Source organism: Pelodiscus sinensis, chromosome 3, assembly GCF_049634645.1.
Source record: "Pelodiscus sinensis isolate JC-2024 chromosome 3, ASM4963464v1, whole genome shotgun sequence".
Taxonomy (NCBI): domain Eukaryota; kingdom Metazoa; phylum Chordata; order Testudines; family Trionychidae; genus Pelodiscus; species Pelodiscus sinensis.
Window position 1 is genome coordinate 197153185 of NC_134713.1, and position 17178 is coordinate 197170362.

The 17178-nt window shown below is 62.1% G+C and overlaps 1 protein-coding gene across 3 annotated transcripts in view; it reads right to left on the reverse strand.

The window, feature by feature from the left end:
* Positions 1-542: 542 nt before the first annotated feature.
* Positions 543-17178, reverse strand: part of TTBK1 (tau tubulin kinase 1) — a 133594-nt gene continuing 116958 nt past the window's right edge. For 2 of the 3 annotated variants that reach the window (XM_075925810.1, XM_075925811.1), the window contains 2 exons: positions 3266-4812; positions 544-1276 (listed from right to left, as the gene is read on the reverse strand). In XM_075925810.1, the coding sequence (XP_075781925.1) occupies positions 871-1276; positions 3266-4812 (1953 nt within the window). In that variant the 3' untranslated portion in view covers positions 544-870. Of the gene's footprint in view, positions 1277-3265; positions 4813-17178 lie in introns of all 3 variants that reach the window. The other variant, XM_075925812.1, reaches the window with a different exon arrangement.

Sequence of the window (17178 nt, forward strand, 5' to 3'; positions counted from 1 at the left end):
GGCCGTGGGCCGCTCGTGGTTCCGGCGTGGAAGGCTGGGGGGGGAGGGAAGCGCGGAGGGGCAGCTGGCCGTGGGCCGCTCGTGGTTCCGGCTGGGGGGGAGGGAAGCGCGGAGGGGCAGCTGGCCGTGGGCCGCTCGTGGTTCCAGCGTGGGAGGCTGGGGGGGAGGGAAGCGCGGAGGAGCAGCTGGCCGTGGGCCGCTCGTGGTTCCGGCGTGGAAGGCTGGGGGGGAGGGAAGCGCGGAGGGGCAGCTGGCTGTGGGCTGCTCGTGGTTCCGGCGTGGGAGGCTGTGGGGGAGGGAAGTGCGGAGGAGCAGCTGGCCGTGGGCCGCTCGTGGTTCCAGCGTGGGAGGCGGGGGGGGAGGGAACCGCGGAGGAGCAGCTGGCCGTGGGCCGCTCGTGGTTCCGGCGTGGAAGGCTGGGGGGGGAGGGAAGCGCGGAGGGGCAGCTGGCTGTGGGCTGCTCGTGGTTCCGGCGTGGAAGGCTGGGGGGGAGGGAAGCGCGGAGGGGCAGCTGGCTGTGGGCTGCTCGTGGTTCCGGCTTGGGAGGCTGCGGGCGAGGGAAGCGCGGAGGAGCAGCTGGCCGTGGGCCGCTCGTGGTTCCGGCGTGGGAGGCTGGGGGGGAGGGAAGCGCGGAGGAGCAGCTGGCTGTGGGCTGCTCGTGGTTCCGGTGTGGGAGGCTGGGGGGGAGGGAAGCGCGGAGGAGCAGCTGGCCGCGGGCCGCTCGTGGTTCCGGCGTGGGAGGCTGTGGGGGAGGGAAGCGCGGAGGAGCAGCTGGCCGTGGGCCGCTCGTGGTTCCGGCGTGGGAGGCTGTGCTCAGTGCACATGAGACGCAGGAGTTAGCCAGCCTGGCGGGTTGGTGGCCGCAGGTCATTATCTAGCCGCCGCCTTGCCTTCCGCAGACGCTTGCCTTCCTTTGGTTGCTGGGCTGTGAGTCTGGGTTTTCCCTCTTTGTCCTTTCCTGGCCAGGCCAGCGGAGGCCGGCGGGTCTCCCAGCGGCCCCCGGGCCAGGACTCTGGGTTGAGTGCGGGGAGACGGTGGAACCCGCTGCAGGACAGAGGCTGGCCTGCGCTGTCGGGAGGGCGACGGACTCTCCCGTCTGGACAGTGACTGGCTTTTGGGGGAAGCACTGAGGTTGCGTGGGGGCAGGCCGGGGCTCCAAGGGGGAGCACAGCTCCACGGGGCAGGAGGCGGCGCAGGACTTGGGGAAGAAGGGAGCCGGCTCTGGAGCAGTTTCAGGGGGGAGTCACTGGGCTCGGTCCCAGCTGTCCTCTGAAGCCTGCAGGGAGAGAGGGGAGGGGAGGGGAGATGGGCTATTTGCAGCTGGATAGCCCCTGGATTCTGGGGGTCCTCGCACAGCTCCCGGGGCCGTCTGGCTGCAGCAAGGCTCCCGGCTCGGCCTGGCTGGGGTGATTAGCCACAGGTGGGATCAGGGAAGCCCAGTGTCAGAGCTGAGCCCTTCTGGAAAGCAGCTGGCGGCTCCTGGCCAGGCCAGGGCAGAGGGGGAGGTGGGCTGTGGAGTAGGTGGGCGGGAAACTAGGCTCAGGAGTAGGTGGGGAAACTGGGTCATGGGGTGGATAGGTGGGGCCAGAAAGAAAGATGGGACATGGAGTGAGTGGAAAACATACAGCGGGTCGGGGCAGGAAGCCAGGCTATGCGGGAGGTGGTGTGTGGACTGGTGGGAGGACAGGCAGGGGGGCAGGCCACGGGGGGAGGGGATGGACTGGTGGGAGGACAGGCAGAGAGGCAGGCCACGGGGGGAGGGGATGGACTGGTGGGGGGACAAGCAGGGGGGCAGGCCACGGGGGGAGGGGATGGACTGGTGGGAGGACAGGCAGAGAGGCAGGCCACGGGGGGAGGGGATGGACTGGTGGGGGGACAAGCAGGGCGGCAGGCCACGGGGGGAAGGGATGGACTGGTGGGGGGACAAGCAGGGGGGCAGGCCACGGGGGGAGGGGATGGACTGGTGAGGGGACAGGCAGGGGGGCAGGCCACGGGGGGAGGGGATGGACTGGTGGGAGGACAGGCAGGGAGGCAGGCCACGGGGGGAGGGGATGGACTGGTGGGGGGACAGGCAGGGAGGCAGGCCATGGGGGGAGGGGATGGACTGGTGGGGGGACAGGAAGGGAGGCAGGCCACGGGGGGAGGGGATGGATTGGTGGGAGGACAGGCAGGGAGGCAGGCCACGGGGGGAGGGGTTGGGCTTGTGGGGGGACGGGCAGGGAGGCAGGCCACGGGGGGAGGGGATGGATTGGTGGGAGGACAGGCAGGGAGGCAGGCCACGCGGGGAGTGGATGGGCTTGTGGGAGGACGGGTAGGGGGGCAGGCCACGGGGGGAGGGGATGGATTGGTAGGGGGACGGGCAGGGGGGCAGGCCACGGGGGGAGGGGATGGATTGGTGGGGGGACGGGCAGGAAGGCAGGCCACGGGGGGAGGGGATGGGCGTGTGGGGGGACAGGCAGGGAGGCAGGCCACGGGGGGAGGGGATGGGCTTGTGGGAGGACGGGCAGGGGGGCAGGCCACGGGGGGGATGGATCGGTGGGGGGACGGGCAGGGGGGCAGGCCACGGGGGGAGGGGATGGATTGGTGGGAGGACAGGCAGGGGGGCAGGCCACGGGGGGAGGGGATGGATTGGTGGGGGGACAGGCAGGGAGGCAGGCCACGGGGGGAGGGGATGGATTGGTGGGAGGACAGGCAGGGAGGCAGGCCACGGGGGGAGGGGATGGATTGGTGGGGGGACAGGCAGGGAGGCAGGCCACAGGGGGAGGGGATGGGCTTGTGGGGGGACGGGCAGGAAGGCAGGCCACGGGGGGAGGGGATGGACTGGTGGGGGGACAGGCAGGGAGGTAGGCCACGGGGGGAGGGGATGGATTGGTGGGGGGACAGGCAGGGAGGCAGGCCACGGGGGGAGGGGATGGGCTTGTGGGGGGACGGGCAGGAAGGCAGGCCACGGGGGGGGGGGATGGGCATGTGGGGGGACGGGCAGGAAGGCAGGCCAATCCCTGCTCAAGTGACAGCGGTGGGTGGGGACAGATACCCACGCTGCTGCTCTCCCTGGCCTTTCCCAGGCTGCGTCTCCTGAGGCTGCCCAGCTCCTTGGGCCGGGGCGGCATGGTCGGGCGGGCGGGCAGGCCAGGGCCCAGCCAGGCGCCGCTTTGGGCCGTCAGGGACGGGGGCACTGACCCATGTGTCCGATATGCCCCCCGTGGCCAGGCCCAGCCCTCGGGGGCGGGGGGCTTGCCCAGCGAGGGCCGTGCGGGGCGCTTACCTGGTGGGGAGAGCCGCACCGAGCGCTGAGCTGCCGGGTGCTGCCGGCGACGTCCTCGCGGGCGCGATGGGCCGCGGGATTCTGCTCCTTGTGCTTAACGTTTTCCCTTCCCTTCCTGGGAGGGAGGCCTTCCCTTCCCCCGCCCTCCTCGGCACGAGGTCGTCCGTGTCCTCCTCCGAGCCGGTGGCCGAGAGGGTCTCCGAGGCGCGTCTCCGCTCGTCGCTGGAGGAGGCCGAGGAGGAGGCGCCCGAGGCCAGTCTGAGGAGCCGACTTTGCCTGCGCTCCATCACCAGGCGGACCAAGTCGGCCTGTTTGGCTCTCTTGTGCAGCCGCTCTCGGGCCGAGAGCGAGGCCGACAGGTCTGAGCCAGTGTCCTCCTCGGAGAACAAGATGGGAATCCGGCTTCTGTACCTGGCGCCCAGAGGCTTCCTAGGGCCCTGCTTCGGCGTTCCTCGGGCAGCTTCGGCCCGCGTGAGGCGCTCGGTCGCCAGAAGAGTCTTTTCCACGCACGGCTCTCCTGAAACCAACCGGCTAGTTTCTCCCAACTCCAGCGCCAGGGCAGCTTGGCCTCGAAGGCCCGGCCTTTCCTCCAGGGGCTGGGCCACCCCGTTGGGCAGCGTCTCCGCCGTCTCCGAAGAGGTTTCGATGTGATTGGCCGAGAGCGCGCAGCTTTCTGTCTCTCCCCCTTCCAGACCAGAATTCGCACTCCCGTTTTCCACCAAGACGGGGTTCTCCTCCAGCTCCTCCTCAAGGATGATCTCTTCAAACTGGCCCGGGGGGCAGTAGTCCTCGTGCCTCGCCAGCTGGCCCCCGGAAGACATGACGTTCAGGTGCGTCTTCTCGGCGATGTGAACAAACGTGCGCTCCACTTTGGTAAAGGGGGAGGAAGTGGTGGAAACTGCCGCCGGAGGCTTTGGCTCGGATTTAAGGATGGAGGACAGGGTCCCGGGCTCGGACACGTCCAGCTGGCTGCCCAGCGGCTGGGGCCGCTCGCTCTGGGGCGTTAAAGCAGCAAGCGTCCCCAGATCGACATCCGGAGCCAAGTCAGTGGTGAGCGGAGACTTCTTCATGTCCCCCGGGGAAAACAACACCAGCGTCTTGGAGCCTTCTTCCAGTTCTAAATCGCCATCGGCCATAGACGCGCGGCCCCTCGACTCTTTCTGATCATCCGCCAGCAGCGTGGACGGCGCCCCTTCCTGGCTGCGCTCGGTACTCTTCTGACTCACCTCGCTGCTGGAGCTACTGTGCGTGTCAATCTCGTCTCCCAGATAACCAGCTTCCTCCTCTTCCTCCTCCTCCTCCTCTTCCTCTTCCTCCTCTTCCTCCTCCTCCTCTTCCTCCACTCTCCCGTTCATTGCCAGCCGGGGCTCCGGTGCTTTGCAAGGGGCTGTCAAGACGATGTTTGAGAAGTCGACCTTCTTTATCCGCTGGAGGAGCCGCGGTTTTTCCCTCGAGTCTGATACATCCCGCTTAAAGTCTTGATAAGGCAAATGGAAAGGCACCACCTTCGGCAGACCGTTCATCTCCAAAGGGGTCAGCGCCAACACCTGGAACAAGACAGACGTAAAAGAGAAAACACTTAGTACCCAGAGGGGCGCGGGCATCCGAGTCACAACGTGAGCAACGGCAGGGAGGGCACGTGGCACCGGCCTCTCTTCCTGCCCAGGAAGCAGCCTCCTAGCTCAGGGGCCACGTGCCAACAGGAGTGACCCTAGACAAGCTGCCGGCAACTGGCGCCCTAGGCGAAATGCACGATCGGTGCCCCCGCCTCCATAGCCCTCCACGGCCGTGTATCTCGGAGCCCTAGGCGACCGCCCAGTTCGCCTGTATGGACGGGCCGCCCCTGCGTGCCAAGCTCAGGCGAAAGGCAAAGCAACTCTCTAAAGCCACGTCCTCGGCCTCCCAGAAGCGTCTTGTGTGCCTGGTCCACAGCGTAGCCGAGGCCTCAAACTCACTGCACACAGGGCTGCCTTCCCGCTCGAATGCCAGGCCGGTGTCCGTTCAGGCTGAGTGGCCCCCTCCTTCCACAGAAGATGCCCCCTTGCCTCTCGCCCCTGCTTCTAGCACGAGGGTTGCACATGGATCACAGGGCAAACATGGTCTCTCTCGCGTAAACACAGGGTACGTCTACACGACAAGGGCATTTGGAAATAAGCTCGTTCAGAAGAGTAACTCCCGAAATAGCTCAAATAGCACGTCCACACTGCAGGGAAGCCTCGAGATGAGTCCGAGGCCGGCTCCCCTAACGTGGACACGCTACCTCGACGTAGAGCCCAGGAGGCGCTGGGGAGTCATGAACGGCCCTGGGGCGGAGCTATTTCCAAATAGCAGCAGTGGCGCAGCCACACTCCCGCTATTTCGAAATAGCCGTCTCCGAAGAGCCGTTATTCCTCGTGGCATGAGGGCTTAGTATTCCGGAATAAGAAGCCTGTTCTATTGCTGTGTGGACGCTCCCCTTGTTAATTTCGAAATAACGCCGCAGTGTAGACGTGCCCTTCGTTGTTACTTGTGCGGCGCCTTATTGTCGGACTCGGCCTGGCTTAGTTAGCGCTTCCTTTGCTCTTCCACCCCACCCTCCTCCCCCTCATCCCTGCCTGTGTCTCATCGGTCTCCTCTTCCCTTCTCCGCAATGGTGGCTTCCTCCCAGTTGCGGGCAGCCCGAGGCCACGTCCGCTTGGCAGGACCCACACCTGGCAGGGAGCGAGCTGGGCCAGAGAAACAGCGCTCAGCGCGAGCGGCCGACAAACCCGAGCCAAAGCGCTTTTGTGGCCCTGGCCACGTCCTTACCTGCGTCACAAAGAAAGGCAACCCAAAGGAACCGTGGCCGAGGGGGTCTCTTCACTGGGTGCTCGGCCCCCGGCTCAGGGCAGCCAGGGAACCTAGGCCAGCGCAGATCAATCATGCTGCAAAGCCCACCCCCGTGACCACGGTCGCACTAGTGCTGTGCTCCCCAGGCGGGCGCTAGGACCGGGAGCAGCCCCCTGGCTCTGAGGGGTACGCACAGGTGAGCTCCCCCCATTCTCTGTCAGGGAGCAGATGAGAACTCGCCTGCCGGGGCCCCTGGGGAGGGAGGGAAGGCGCTGGAGGACGTCTGGCAATGGAGTGAGTTAGCCGGTGTCCTCACCACAAAGCCCGCGGTCCCAGCCCGAATAAAAGCAGCCATCAAGCTCTGACCCAGCCGCTGCCAGCCTGGGCCCATAGGCAGAGTGCGGGGTGCTGCCACACCCCCAGGTTTTACATGGGGCTCTGCTGCTGGCCCCACACTCGCCCCCAACGGGGACCCCAGCCACAGCCCCCTTAAGCCTGTCCAGCTCCTGCCCTCCCAGAGATACTCATAGACTCATAGACTTTAAGGTCAGAAGGGACCATTTTGATCATCTAGTCTGACCCCCTGCACAGTGCAGGCCACAGAATCTCACCCACCCCTCTCAGAATAATCCTCTCACCTGTATCTCAGATATTGAAGCCTTCAAATACCTTGAAGACCCCAAGATGCAAAGAATCCTCCAGCTGTGATCTGTACCCCACGCTACAGAGGAAGGCGAAAAACCTCCAGGGTCTCTGCCAATCTACCCTGGAGGAAAATTCCTTCCCGACCCCAAATATGGCGATCAGCTAAACCCTGAGCATGTGGGCAAGACTCACCAGCCAGACACCCAGAAAGTTCCCTATAGTAACTCCTATCATCCCTCCATTGACCTATTCCCACTGATAATGAATGGTGAATTAGTTACCAAGATCATGTTATCTCATCAAACCATCCCCTTCAGAAACCCATCTAGTTTAATCTTGAAGCCAGATAGATCTTTTGCCCCCACTACTTCCCTTGGGAGGCCGTTCCAGAACCTCACTCCTCTAATGGTTAGAAACCTTCGTCTAATCTCAAGTCTAAACTTCCTACTAGCCAGTTTATATCCATTTGTTCTTGTGTCCACATTGGTATTACGCTTAAATCATTCCTCTCCCTCCCTGGTATTTATCCCTCTAATATATTTTAAAAGTGCAATCATGTCCCCCCTCGGCCTTCTTTTGGTTAAACAAGCCAAGCTCCTGGAGTCTCCTTTCATAAGACAGGTTTTCCATTCCTCGGATCATCCTAGTGGCCCTTCTTTGTACCTGTTCCGGTTTGAATTCATCCTTCTTAAACATGGGAGCATGGGGAAGGGGGGCGGCTTTCAGCACCCCCACTATTCAGTGTCCAGAGCCACTGCCCGGGCTGGACACACCCCGCAACCGGCCGAGCAGCGGGATTTACCTCGGCCCTGCCCCAGCACAGGGCCAGGACCTGGCTGCTAACCTTCCTCCCCATCTAGAGAGCAGGCCGGGGCTGCTGGGCAGAGAAGGGAACCGAAAGGCTCTGCAGTTTCTGTTGCACGTTCGGGGGGACAGCTCGGGCTTGGGGAGGGGGGCGTTGCACATTTTCACAGCTGGGGTAGAAGGGGGATACACCAGCCCCGGACGTAGATCGGAGCAACCTGAAGGCTGCCCTGGTTTGTGCCCCCTGCTGCCGGGACCCCTCTGGGCACTTTGCCAGGGTGCCTGGCCTCTGCTCAGCTCCAGGAAGCTCCCCACAGTGGGGGATTCTGTGTAGGGGGGATTCCCCGGCCCGGGGGAGCTGCTCCCTGCCAGGAGCCTGGCTGGGGCTGGAGGTGGTACCCGCCCCTCGGTCTCTTGGGTTGGGAAGCGGGGGGAAGCCGGTCTGTGCGCGGGACAGAGCAGGCTGCGCAGGGACCGAGAGCCAGACAAGCCGAGGAAATCCAGCATCCAGCCAGCGCCCTGCGCAAACCCCTCCCAGGCCCGCGTCGCGCACAAGGAATTCACCGCGAGAGGCTCAGCCCCTGCTACAAGCCACCTCACCATGGGCCAAACCATTCCGGCCTCCACGCAAGGTGGCGGCGGCAAACCTCGGAGGGAGCGGCTCACACAGGGCACCATGAGTCCCAGGACCACGAGTCCCAGCCCGGTCCCGGGCACATCACAGTGCTGAGCTCCGCCTCCTGCCGCTAGCGTTCACCCCACAAGAGGTCCCTTGACACAGCAGGGACAGAGCACAGCTCTCTACGGCCATGTCAACACTAGGAAGCTATTTCACAATTAGGAAATTTGACTTCAAGAACTCCTGATCTAGCAACATCCAACTAGCGCTGTGGTTCTCAACGGGTGGTCCATGGACTAGCGCTGTGGTTCTCAACGGGTGGTCCATGGACTAGCGCTGTGGTTCTCAACCGGTGGTCCATGGACTAGCGCTGTGGTTCTCAATGGGTGGTCCATGGTGACTTTTTCGGTGGGCCACAAGAACATTGTCCAAAGTCCACAAACATTTTTTGATTGGCCAGGTGGTCCGTGGACTGAAACGAGTTAGCGTGTCCATGCTACAGGGAAGCCTCGAAATCAGCCCGTGGCAGGCTCCGTGACTGTGGACGCGCTACCTCGGACTTGGAGCCCCAGGAAGCCCTGGGGAGCGATTTGTTCGAATGTTATTTTGACTTGGTGGCACCGGCGCGTCCACACGGCCACTATTTCGCCATCGCTATTTTGGAATTCGCATTACTCCTGACGAAAAGCGGGAGCCCAGATTTCAAATTCCGTGGCCTGTTGGTTCGAAGTAACGGGCTTGGTCATGTGGACGCGCCGCTGATCAAGTCGAGGTTGGGGGGTTATTTCGGAATAAGGTCCAAGAGCCGACCAGGGCTAGCAGTAGCCGCGCCTCACGCATACAGACACAGCCTGTTTGAGGAACAGGCCAAGTTGGGAACTTGCTTAGCCCGGGCAAACACCACCATGCTCTCCCTCAAGCTCCTTCTCCCCCCACTGTGACCCACAGCCTGCAGCTCCATAGCACAGACTGCCTTCGCGGCAGCCCGTAGAAAGGAGCCGCGAGCCAGAGGGAAGGAAAGGTTTTGGCTTCTGTAGACCAGGCCACTCCGGGGGACAACGGAGCCCAGCAGACCTGCCAAGCGTCCCACTTCCAGCGTGGGGGACACGGTTTGGGCAGGTGTGTCACATGGCCCTGCACAGCCGGCAGAACGTGCGTTGCGGGAGAACGACACCCTCCCTGCCACGCCGCAGGGGGCGGGACCCTGAGTGCCAGGCCAAGAGCCGTGCAGACCTTGGATCCACGCCCAGTGCAAGCTCTCGCTCACCCCGTTGGGGAGCGGGCGTCACCTCGCCAAAGCAGCGGGGACCCCTTGCCTCACACAACGGGGAAGAGCGGGAACAGAACTCAGGCTCGGGGCTGGGAGGTGAGCGGCAAGCGCATCCTCCCCCAGCACTGGCAGCAGAGTCTCTGGCTTTGTCTCTCCAAACTCTTCCGGTCCTGGCAAGGCACCGGAGACGGCCCGCTGAAAGTCAACCCCCTGATCCCGTCGGGCCCGCTGACAACTGGCGCTCACGGCCCTAGCTTGCTAGTTACACATGAACCCAAAGCCGGCATAGACCTGAGCAGGGCAACCAAGGCAGGCCTGGCCGTGCACTAGGTATTAGTCAACCAGTTCAGCACGGTCCTGACCCGCACGGAGCCCCAGAGCAACTCGTCCCAGAGGCAGACCAGGGACACAACGACCCCTCGGAAGAGGAGGGGGCAGAGCAACAGACGGGAAAGGTTGGTATGAGCCGACACGGAAAGGGACGCACCGTTTGCACCGAGGCAGGAAAGGAGCATGGAAGGAGGGGTCTCTCTGTACCGATCTAGGGAGCAGCTCCCTGGCCGGGGGACTGAACAGGCACCTTCTCCCAGGTCCCGGCAGCTCTATGGGGCACCAGCGCTGCTTGGTCGGCAATGAACCGGTCAGGACGCCTCCGCCCCCGCCCCGAGCCCGTGCTTTGTGTACGAGGAACACCGAGGCCTGCGAAAGCACCGCGCTGCACGCTCTGCTCTTCCGGCTAACTCCGAAACGCTCAGACCAACCGCCGGCTCTGCAGCCGCCGCGCCCACAGCTGCGGGAAGCCAGAGACGTTTTCTCCTTTGAGCCTAGCCGGGAAAGCAGAGCGAACGCCCCGTGGGTCACGGACGCGCCTGCAAGAGGCCCTGTCTAACAACGGAGATCTTCCCCTGGCTCCGGAGGGTCAGCGCGACACCGCCGAGGGAGGCGGGGCGAAAGAAAACACCACGACCCGGGCTCTGCCTTTGATTCTTTAATAAGGTTTTGGTAGAATACAAGCTTTGTCCGATTGTCTGGGTTAACATACAGGGAGTTAAAAAAGGCACAGAATCCATTGCTCAGCTTCTGTTTTGTTTTTAGATGAAGTTGCTCATTTGTGGTGGTTTCAAGTGTCGGATCTTACAGTACTCGGCAGCATTTACAGCGTGTTCTACATACAGTATTCAGTGCATGCTTTTATACAGGAGCTAGAATTCAGCGACTCTCGCGGCACCACTATGTACACAATCATACAGTGCTTTTCTTCTGAAAAAAAGCTTGAAATGGTTTCTCGCATGCTTGGTCTGCCCAGGAGAATAGTGCAAGCATATAATACAGTGTTATTGCAGTACAAAAAGGCCAAGGGGCTACCTTAGGCTCTACAGGGATTCGACACAGGGAGGATAAAAGGGCGCACGGAAAGCAAGCTTTGCACCCCTTCAGACAACTTGGTCCTTCCATCCTAATCCCTCATTGCCTTCTAAGCTACAGCCGGCAGGTCCCCCACTGAAACACGCTTCCAGGACTTCTCTGACTGCAACGGCAGGTGAGACCCGCTGTGCAACCCCGGCGAGTCTGTCCAGCGTGTTTCCACGAAGACACTCGCCGGGAGGGCTGCATACCGGGGACTCCCCAAGAACCCCAACCCAGAACCCCCAAGCCGAACTTTCTGCCACACACCAGGAAGCTCATCCCCACACTGCACCCAGGCTAACTGGCCGGCATAATTACATCGGCACCGGCAATTCCGCCTCCTCCAAAGAGCACGCCGCGCTCCAGAAAGCCACGCCTGCGCCCCTTCCAGCAACCGGGCAATTTGGACTGGAGGGAGCCTTGGGCTGCGGGAGACAATGCAAACGGGGGACAGGCTGGTCCCTGAGTTTGTTTGTGGGGGCTGGAAGGTCCAAGAGCGGAAGGCAAGTTCCCAGGGCGACTCAGAGCCCTGCATTAGGAACGGGAAGAGGCCTTCGTCCTGAGGAATGCAGCTAGCAAATAGACAGCAAGAGCTTCCCGGGAATGGCTTTCAACAGGGTCCTGCCAGGGCCTCAGCATCTCCTGGGGGCGACCTTACGCTCGGCCGGCACGGACTCGGCTCGTTCGGGGTGGGGGAGCTACAAAATCCGAGTGCCCGAAGCAGGTTTCCGCCCTAGCCAGCTGCCCCGGGAGGTGACAGGGAGCAGGTACCCTTGCTGAATGCACTCCCCTAGCACGGCCACGCTCGTCTGCAGGGGCCTGCTCTTGGGAGCTCAGCAGCACCGATCTCGGCGGAAGCTTTCTTTGCCTAGCGTCTTACCACCAGACGCTACGGAGACCTCCGGCTGCTCTTTCTAGGGGCACATGCCACAGCCACCGCAGTGCTAGCTGCACGCCCTGTTCCTCGCTGGGCTCTCCCTCTTCACCGCCTGGCACCTTGGAGACCTGTGAGGCCGATGTCCCCCGCAGGACTCCCTACTTCTCCTGAGATTACCAACCCTGGGAGAACAAGGAGTCATCCCATGGCACCCGGACTGCTGGTTGCTGGCGCACAGACTAACTCGGCTCCCCTTTCCTCCCTGGGAGAGGTTGGCTCCAGCTCTCAGCTCAAACAGACCCGCCCCTGCGGAAAGACGGTTTTCACCGTCCGCAAGAAACCTGGGAACGTGAGAGCTAACGGGAAGGAAAACTTCACGAAAAGCTTGTTGGGTCCCCAATTCCAAAAGCCACTTGGCAGCAGCAGGAGAGAGGAAGGAGGGTCAAAAGCCTGCAAGTCCAGTCCATCCCCGCCCCTGCAGCAGCGGCCCGGGGACGTCAGCAGTGCTGGGCGGGGGCCTGACCTGGTTATCTCAGGAAGGACCAAGCTGAAGGGGCAGCCATCCCGGGAGCATCCCCTTTATTCACCTGGGAAGAGCACGGCACAGGCCTGGCCGTGAGCGCGTTTCATGTCGGCCCACCCCGCCTGCGCACGTGCCGAAGCTGCGGAGGAGACCGAGGAGGGAGCGCTAGGCGGTCTCGGCCCGGTCTGCAGGGTGGCGGGAGCCAACAGGAAACGCCGCGCTTAGTGCAAACGTAACAGCTCCCGCCGCAGGGCAAGAGTCTCTCTGAGCGGTCAGAGACATGCAGGCGAGTGGACCAGGGAGGTGCGTTTCGCACACACACCCCCTTCCGTGGGTTAGCAGCTTGTTAAAAATGTACATTCGTTGTCAGAGCGTTCCCGCCCCGGGGCCGGTGATCCAAAGAAGGGATTTCAACACAGCCAGGGAGCTAGAAACGCTTCCTCGAAACGAATCTTTGTGCTGTTGCGTGGACCTGCCGGGGCAGACCCCACGGGACGGTGACCCAGACAAAGGGCACGTGAGACGAGGAGGCAGCAAGGGAAGGGACTTGCACACCGAACGGCCGTTACGCTTCGCACACCAGAACCGAGCCGCACACCAAAAGCAAACGTTCGCGCAGGCCCGGGCCCAGCAGGCCTGCCCCTCCTCCCAGCATTCGCCCCCTGGGAAAGAGCGGCACGGAGCGGAGACAAACGCACTAGGAGACATGGCATGAAAACAAGGACGGGCGAGGCTTCCGGGCCATTCGCTTTAACCTGCATACAAAATACAGGGCCAATCGCTGGAACCAGCCACGCTGCGGGTACGCCCCTCGTTTGCGGACGTTCCCCCTTTGCAATAGCCCTTGGGTTACTCGCACGGACGTACCCAGGCCCGCTGGCACTGCCAGAGCAGAAATGCCTGTGGTAAACCCGGCCCGGCCCACACACACACGGCACCGCCACGCCATCAGCGACGGCAGCTTCAGTCAAAAACCCACCGCTACCAAGGGGTCAAGGGTGAGAAACGAGGAGCATATTTGGCTTATGTTGGCCAGCCTCTCCAGTGACCCTGTCATACCCACCTATCCCTGGGCAGACGGAGGGCAGCCACGCTAGGAAGAAAGGCACCCCCTGATTTCAAGTCGAGAAGTATTTGGGGTTCTTTGTGGACTAGAAACAGAAAGAGGCAATCGGGGACTTCCAGGGCTTGTCTGTGAGAAAACACAACCCCGCGGCGTGGGTCTACGCTGCAGAAAACCCTCAGTCTCAGAGCCCAGGGCACTGGGCGTGGGGCGCCTGCTGCCGGGCTGAGTGGAGCCGAGCAGACATTCCTGCCCGGGTGCTGAGCCTGGCCTCTAGCCCCGCCGGGAAAATCCACACGGCCGTTTTCAGCCCCACAGCACGAACCCGGATCAGCCGCCCCAGGCTCTGGGACTGGCAGCTGCAGGGTTTTTCTGGCAGTGTAGACACACCCTTGCAGACCGCTCGGTCTCCTCCCCCGAGTGCTGCTAGACTTTGCCCAGCAGGTATTTCCAGAGGTTCATTACCCACCGGCGAGATTTCCACCTGGAACACACGGGATCAGAGTCCTCCGCTATGCAGTAGGGATGTAAAATCCCAGTTAACCACTCAAAGCAGGGCAGGCTGGGCCCACCACACCACACCACACCGTGGGTGGGTGGGGAGCTGTTCCAGCATGGCCAGGCCACCAGTTAACTAATCAACATCACCGGGTAACTGCTGACATCCCTACTAGGCAGTGCAAACTACTTAGAAACTGCCCTAGCTCCAGGTAAAGATCTGATGGGGAGGGGTCAAAGCTCTCCACTACAAGCAGGGCTCCGGCTCATAGTAGCCAGCAGAAAAGGCATTCGGGGTTAACGCTACAGTCTAACACAGGACGCACTGCTCACGTGGTCGGGCGGGGCAGAGATCCTGCCTGTCCCACAGGCGAGACGCCAGTTTCCCGGGACAGAAGGACGTCGCAGACTGGCCCGGCCTCCCCAGGCCACGTGCGTGAGCAGCAGCAACCTGCCCAGTCCTCCCGAGAGGACCAGCAAGCAAAGTGAACTCAGTGTCAAAGTGAACTCAGTGCTACAAGCAGGCGGTGGAAGCACTTCGGGGAAAAGACCTGGCGCTGAGGCGGGTGCTCGTTTCAGAGACACCGCGGGGCGGCCTATTTATGAGTCCGCTGCTTAACATCAAAGAAAGGAAAACAGAAAGGATTTCCTCGTTAGCGCATTTCGCTACTCGCGGGCGGCGTTTCTGCCTGAGGCCCCCGCCGGCGATCCCGACCGCTTCCGACCAACGAACGCCCAGGAGAAGAGACTCCGATCGGGTCTCAGCCCTCTGGGATCCTGTGGGCGAGGCGTGCGACCGAAAGGCAAAACACCATCTTATTCCAGGACTGGAGAAACCAGGAAGCTCAGACCATTTAAAGGCTTCCAATTTCCCTCTGGAGCGCTGGGACTGCCCCGTCACTCAGACAGGAACAGCGCGCTCTGGCTTTTAACCGCTCCTGAGCCAGCCCCCAAAGACTAACGTCTGCAGCCGCGGAGCGCCCCAGAGCCCAGGCGGGTCTAACGGCAGCACAGGAGGGCCGGGAGAGACGTGACAGTTCGCCACACTCCCTCTGTGCTCAGTAACCGTTTGAAGGAGCCTAATGCGCAACTCAAACGGGGACCAATGACTCACAGGGATGATGTGATCCAGACAACGGAGGAGGGAGATTGGACGCCTTTGCCTAGAGCTTCCTAAATTAGCTTCCCTCCAGCATTGGTAGCAACCTTTGCACAGGGAGGGGTTTAAAATCCAGGTCTCGGCAGCTCTTTGCTGTGGGATTGTGTTGGGCACAGAAAAGGGGGAGCTGAGACGGCCCAGCCCCCACCTGGAAACCAGGCTGCAGGCCAGGAGGGTTTTGCAGACACGTCCAGTTTGATCTGCACGGGATCCGGGGCTGACTGAGTCGGAGTGGCACAGAGACGGAAAGCGCATGCTGTGTGGGAAGGGGCTCCGCTTAGGAATCCCAGAGCGCTGCTCCTTCAGGAACCAAGCACGCCCGCGCGCCGTTCCTGGGCACGGCTGCAAGGCGCGGGAGTCTGTCCCGCGTGGAGGCTGCGCCCAGGCACTTCGTGGGAGGTGTCGGCTCCTGGGAAAATCGGACTAGGAGAGCAAACCTGGCGGCAGGCCGCTTTTCCCTGAGGGCTGCCGTGCGCGGGAGGGGCCATGGCTTGGGGACAGGGCTGAGTCCGCGAGATGAAGTTGGGGAAGGGTTATGGCGCGGCGCGCTCGCGGGCTGGCAGGCCGTGGGGGCTAGACCCTATGGCCGTCTAGTGAGCTAGGAGCTACGTGGCCGTTCTTGGCGGTGGCCCTCTCGCCCTGCAATAACCATCGACCGAACAAACCCCAAACTGCCCCACGTCCCTGCAGGAGCAAGAACCGCCCCTCCCCCACTCAGCACCTGCCTGATCACGCTCGGTGCGCAGAGGGAGCTGTCTGACCTCCGGCGCGGCGCGGGCCAGAGCCCCAGTGACCCCTGCGGCCAGGCAGTAGCTTGGTGCGGAGCTGCAGCCTGGCTCTTTGAAAGGCATCCGATCCCTAGGCACGGGCAACTGGGTGGGGAGGGCAGAGGGCCACCCCACCCCCATTTGACACAGAGGGGCCAGGCCCACCTGTTTTTAAGAACCTGAAATGGCAGAGGGAGCTCAAGGGGGAGGAGCAGCCCCCATAGGTGCTAAGTGTGGGTGGCGTGATGGGAGAGGCCCTTCCCCCGTTGGCTGGGCCCCATCTGCGCAGGCGGTGTTGGGATGTGGAGGACAGGGGGTAACGCCCCCCAGACATGGCTTGTTTCGGTCACTTGTGTGACCCCTTCGGTGCCCGGGTCTAACCCTAACCTAAATGACAGCGTTTCCCTGCGCCCCTGGCCAGGCCGTGCCAATGGCTCGCCACAGCTGACTGGCAAAGGCTAACAATTCACAGCCTGTGTCCGGTTTCCACTTTGCTGACCTCAACGCTGGATCTCCTGCCCCTCGGCTGGATTAACCCCCCTCCGGCGTCTCTCCTGGACGGACGCAGAGAGCGCTCTGTCCCTTAGCCCTGTCTGCGAGGCGCTAAATCCACAGAGTGCCTTCAGGCTCACACGACGAGGGAGGTTTTCTACACTTCACGGCCTTTCTGGGCCTCTTCCTGCTTTTCCACACCACTCTACCACCAGAACCGGCCCCAATCTCTAGTAAACGGGCCGCCCGGTGCCACACGCAAAGGTAACACCACCTCTCCGCTCCTGCGCAGCAGTCCCGCTTTTACACCCCAGAATCACAGGCTGCTCTTTCTTCCCCACTCAGGGCGCGTATTCACTCGATACCGCCATGACTCCTAGGTCCTTGCCAAGTCCTGGTTTGCCCAGATACACTCCCCCAGCCTGTTAGGGTGACCTGCCCTCTTGGCACCTTGCACTGCCCTGCTCTGGGCATGTTGGTTTGACTTCACCGAGCGATCGGTGCGACAGCCCCGTGCTTATCCAATCGACCCTCCCATCGATCTGGGTCATCTGAAAACGGTACCAGTGGAGTTTATAATTTTTTTCATGGATCACTGGTGAAATACTGAAGGGTGCTCGGCCAAGATTAGATCTTGGGGGCCCCAACTAAAACACCCTGTTTGTTGGTTCTCATTTACCGGTATTTGAGAACGGCACTAGCCAGTTTTCAATCTATTAATTAACTCTCTTGCAGTATGAACTCAAATGCCTTCAGTCTAAGCCTATGATGTGAATGCAGCGACTTTTCTCATCCAGCCTTGCGATCCTGTCAAAGAACAGCACCACGTCTGGAACTAACTCGGCCACCCCTCAGAAGCTCCAGTCCCAAGGACCTGTTTCACATGAAACCGTAGCGAGTGGCATTAGTTACGCTGCAGCCCTTTTAATCTTTCTGGAAGTCACAGGTCAGCCATTCCGCGACTGATCCTGGAAGGGCTGT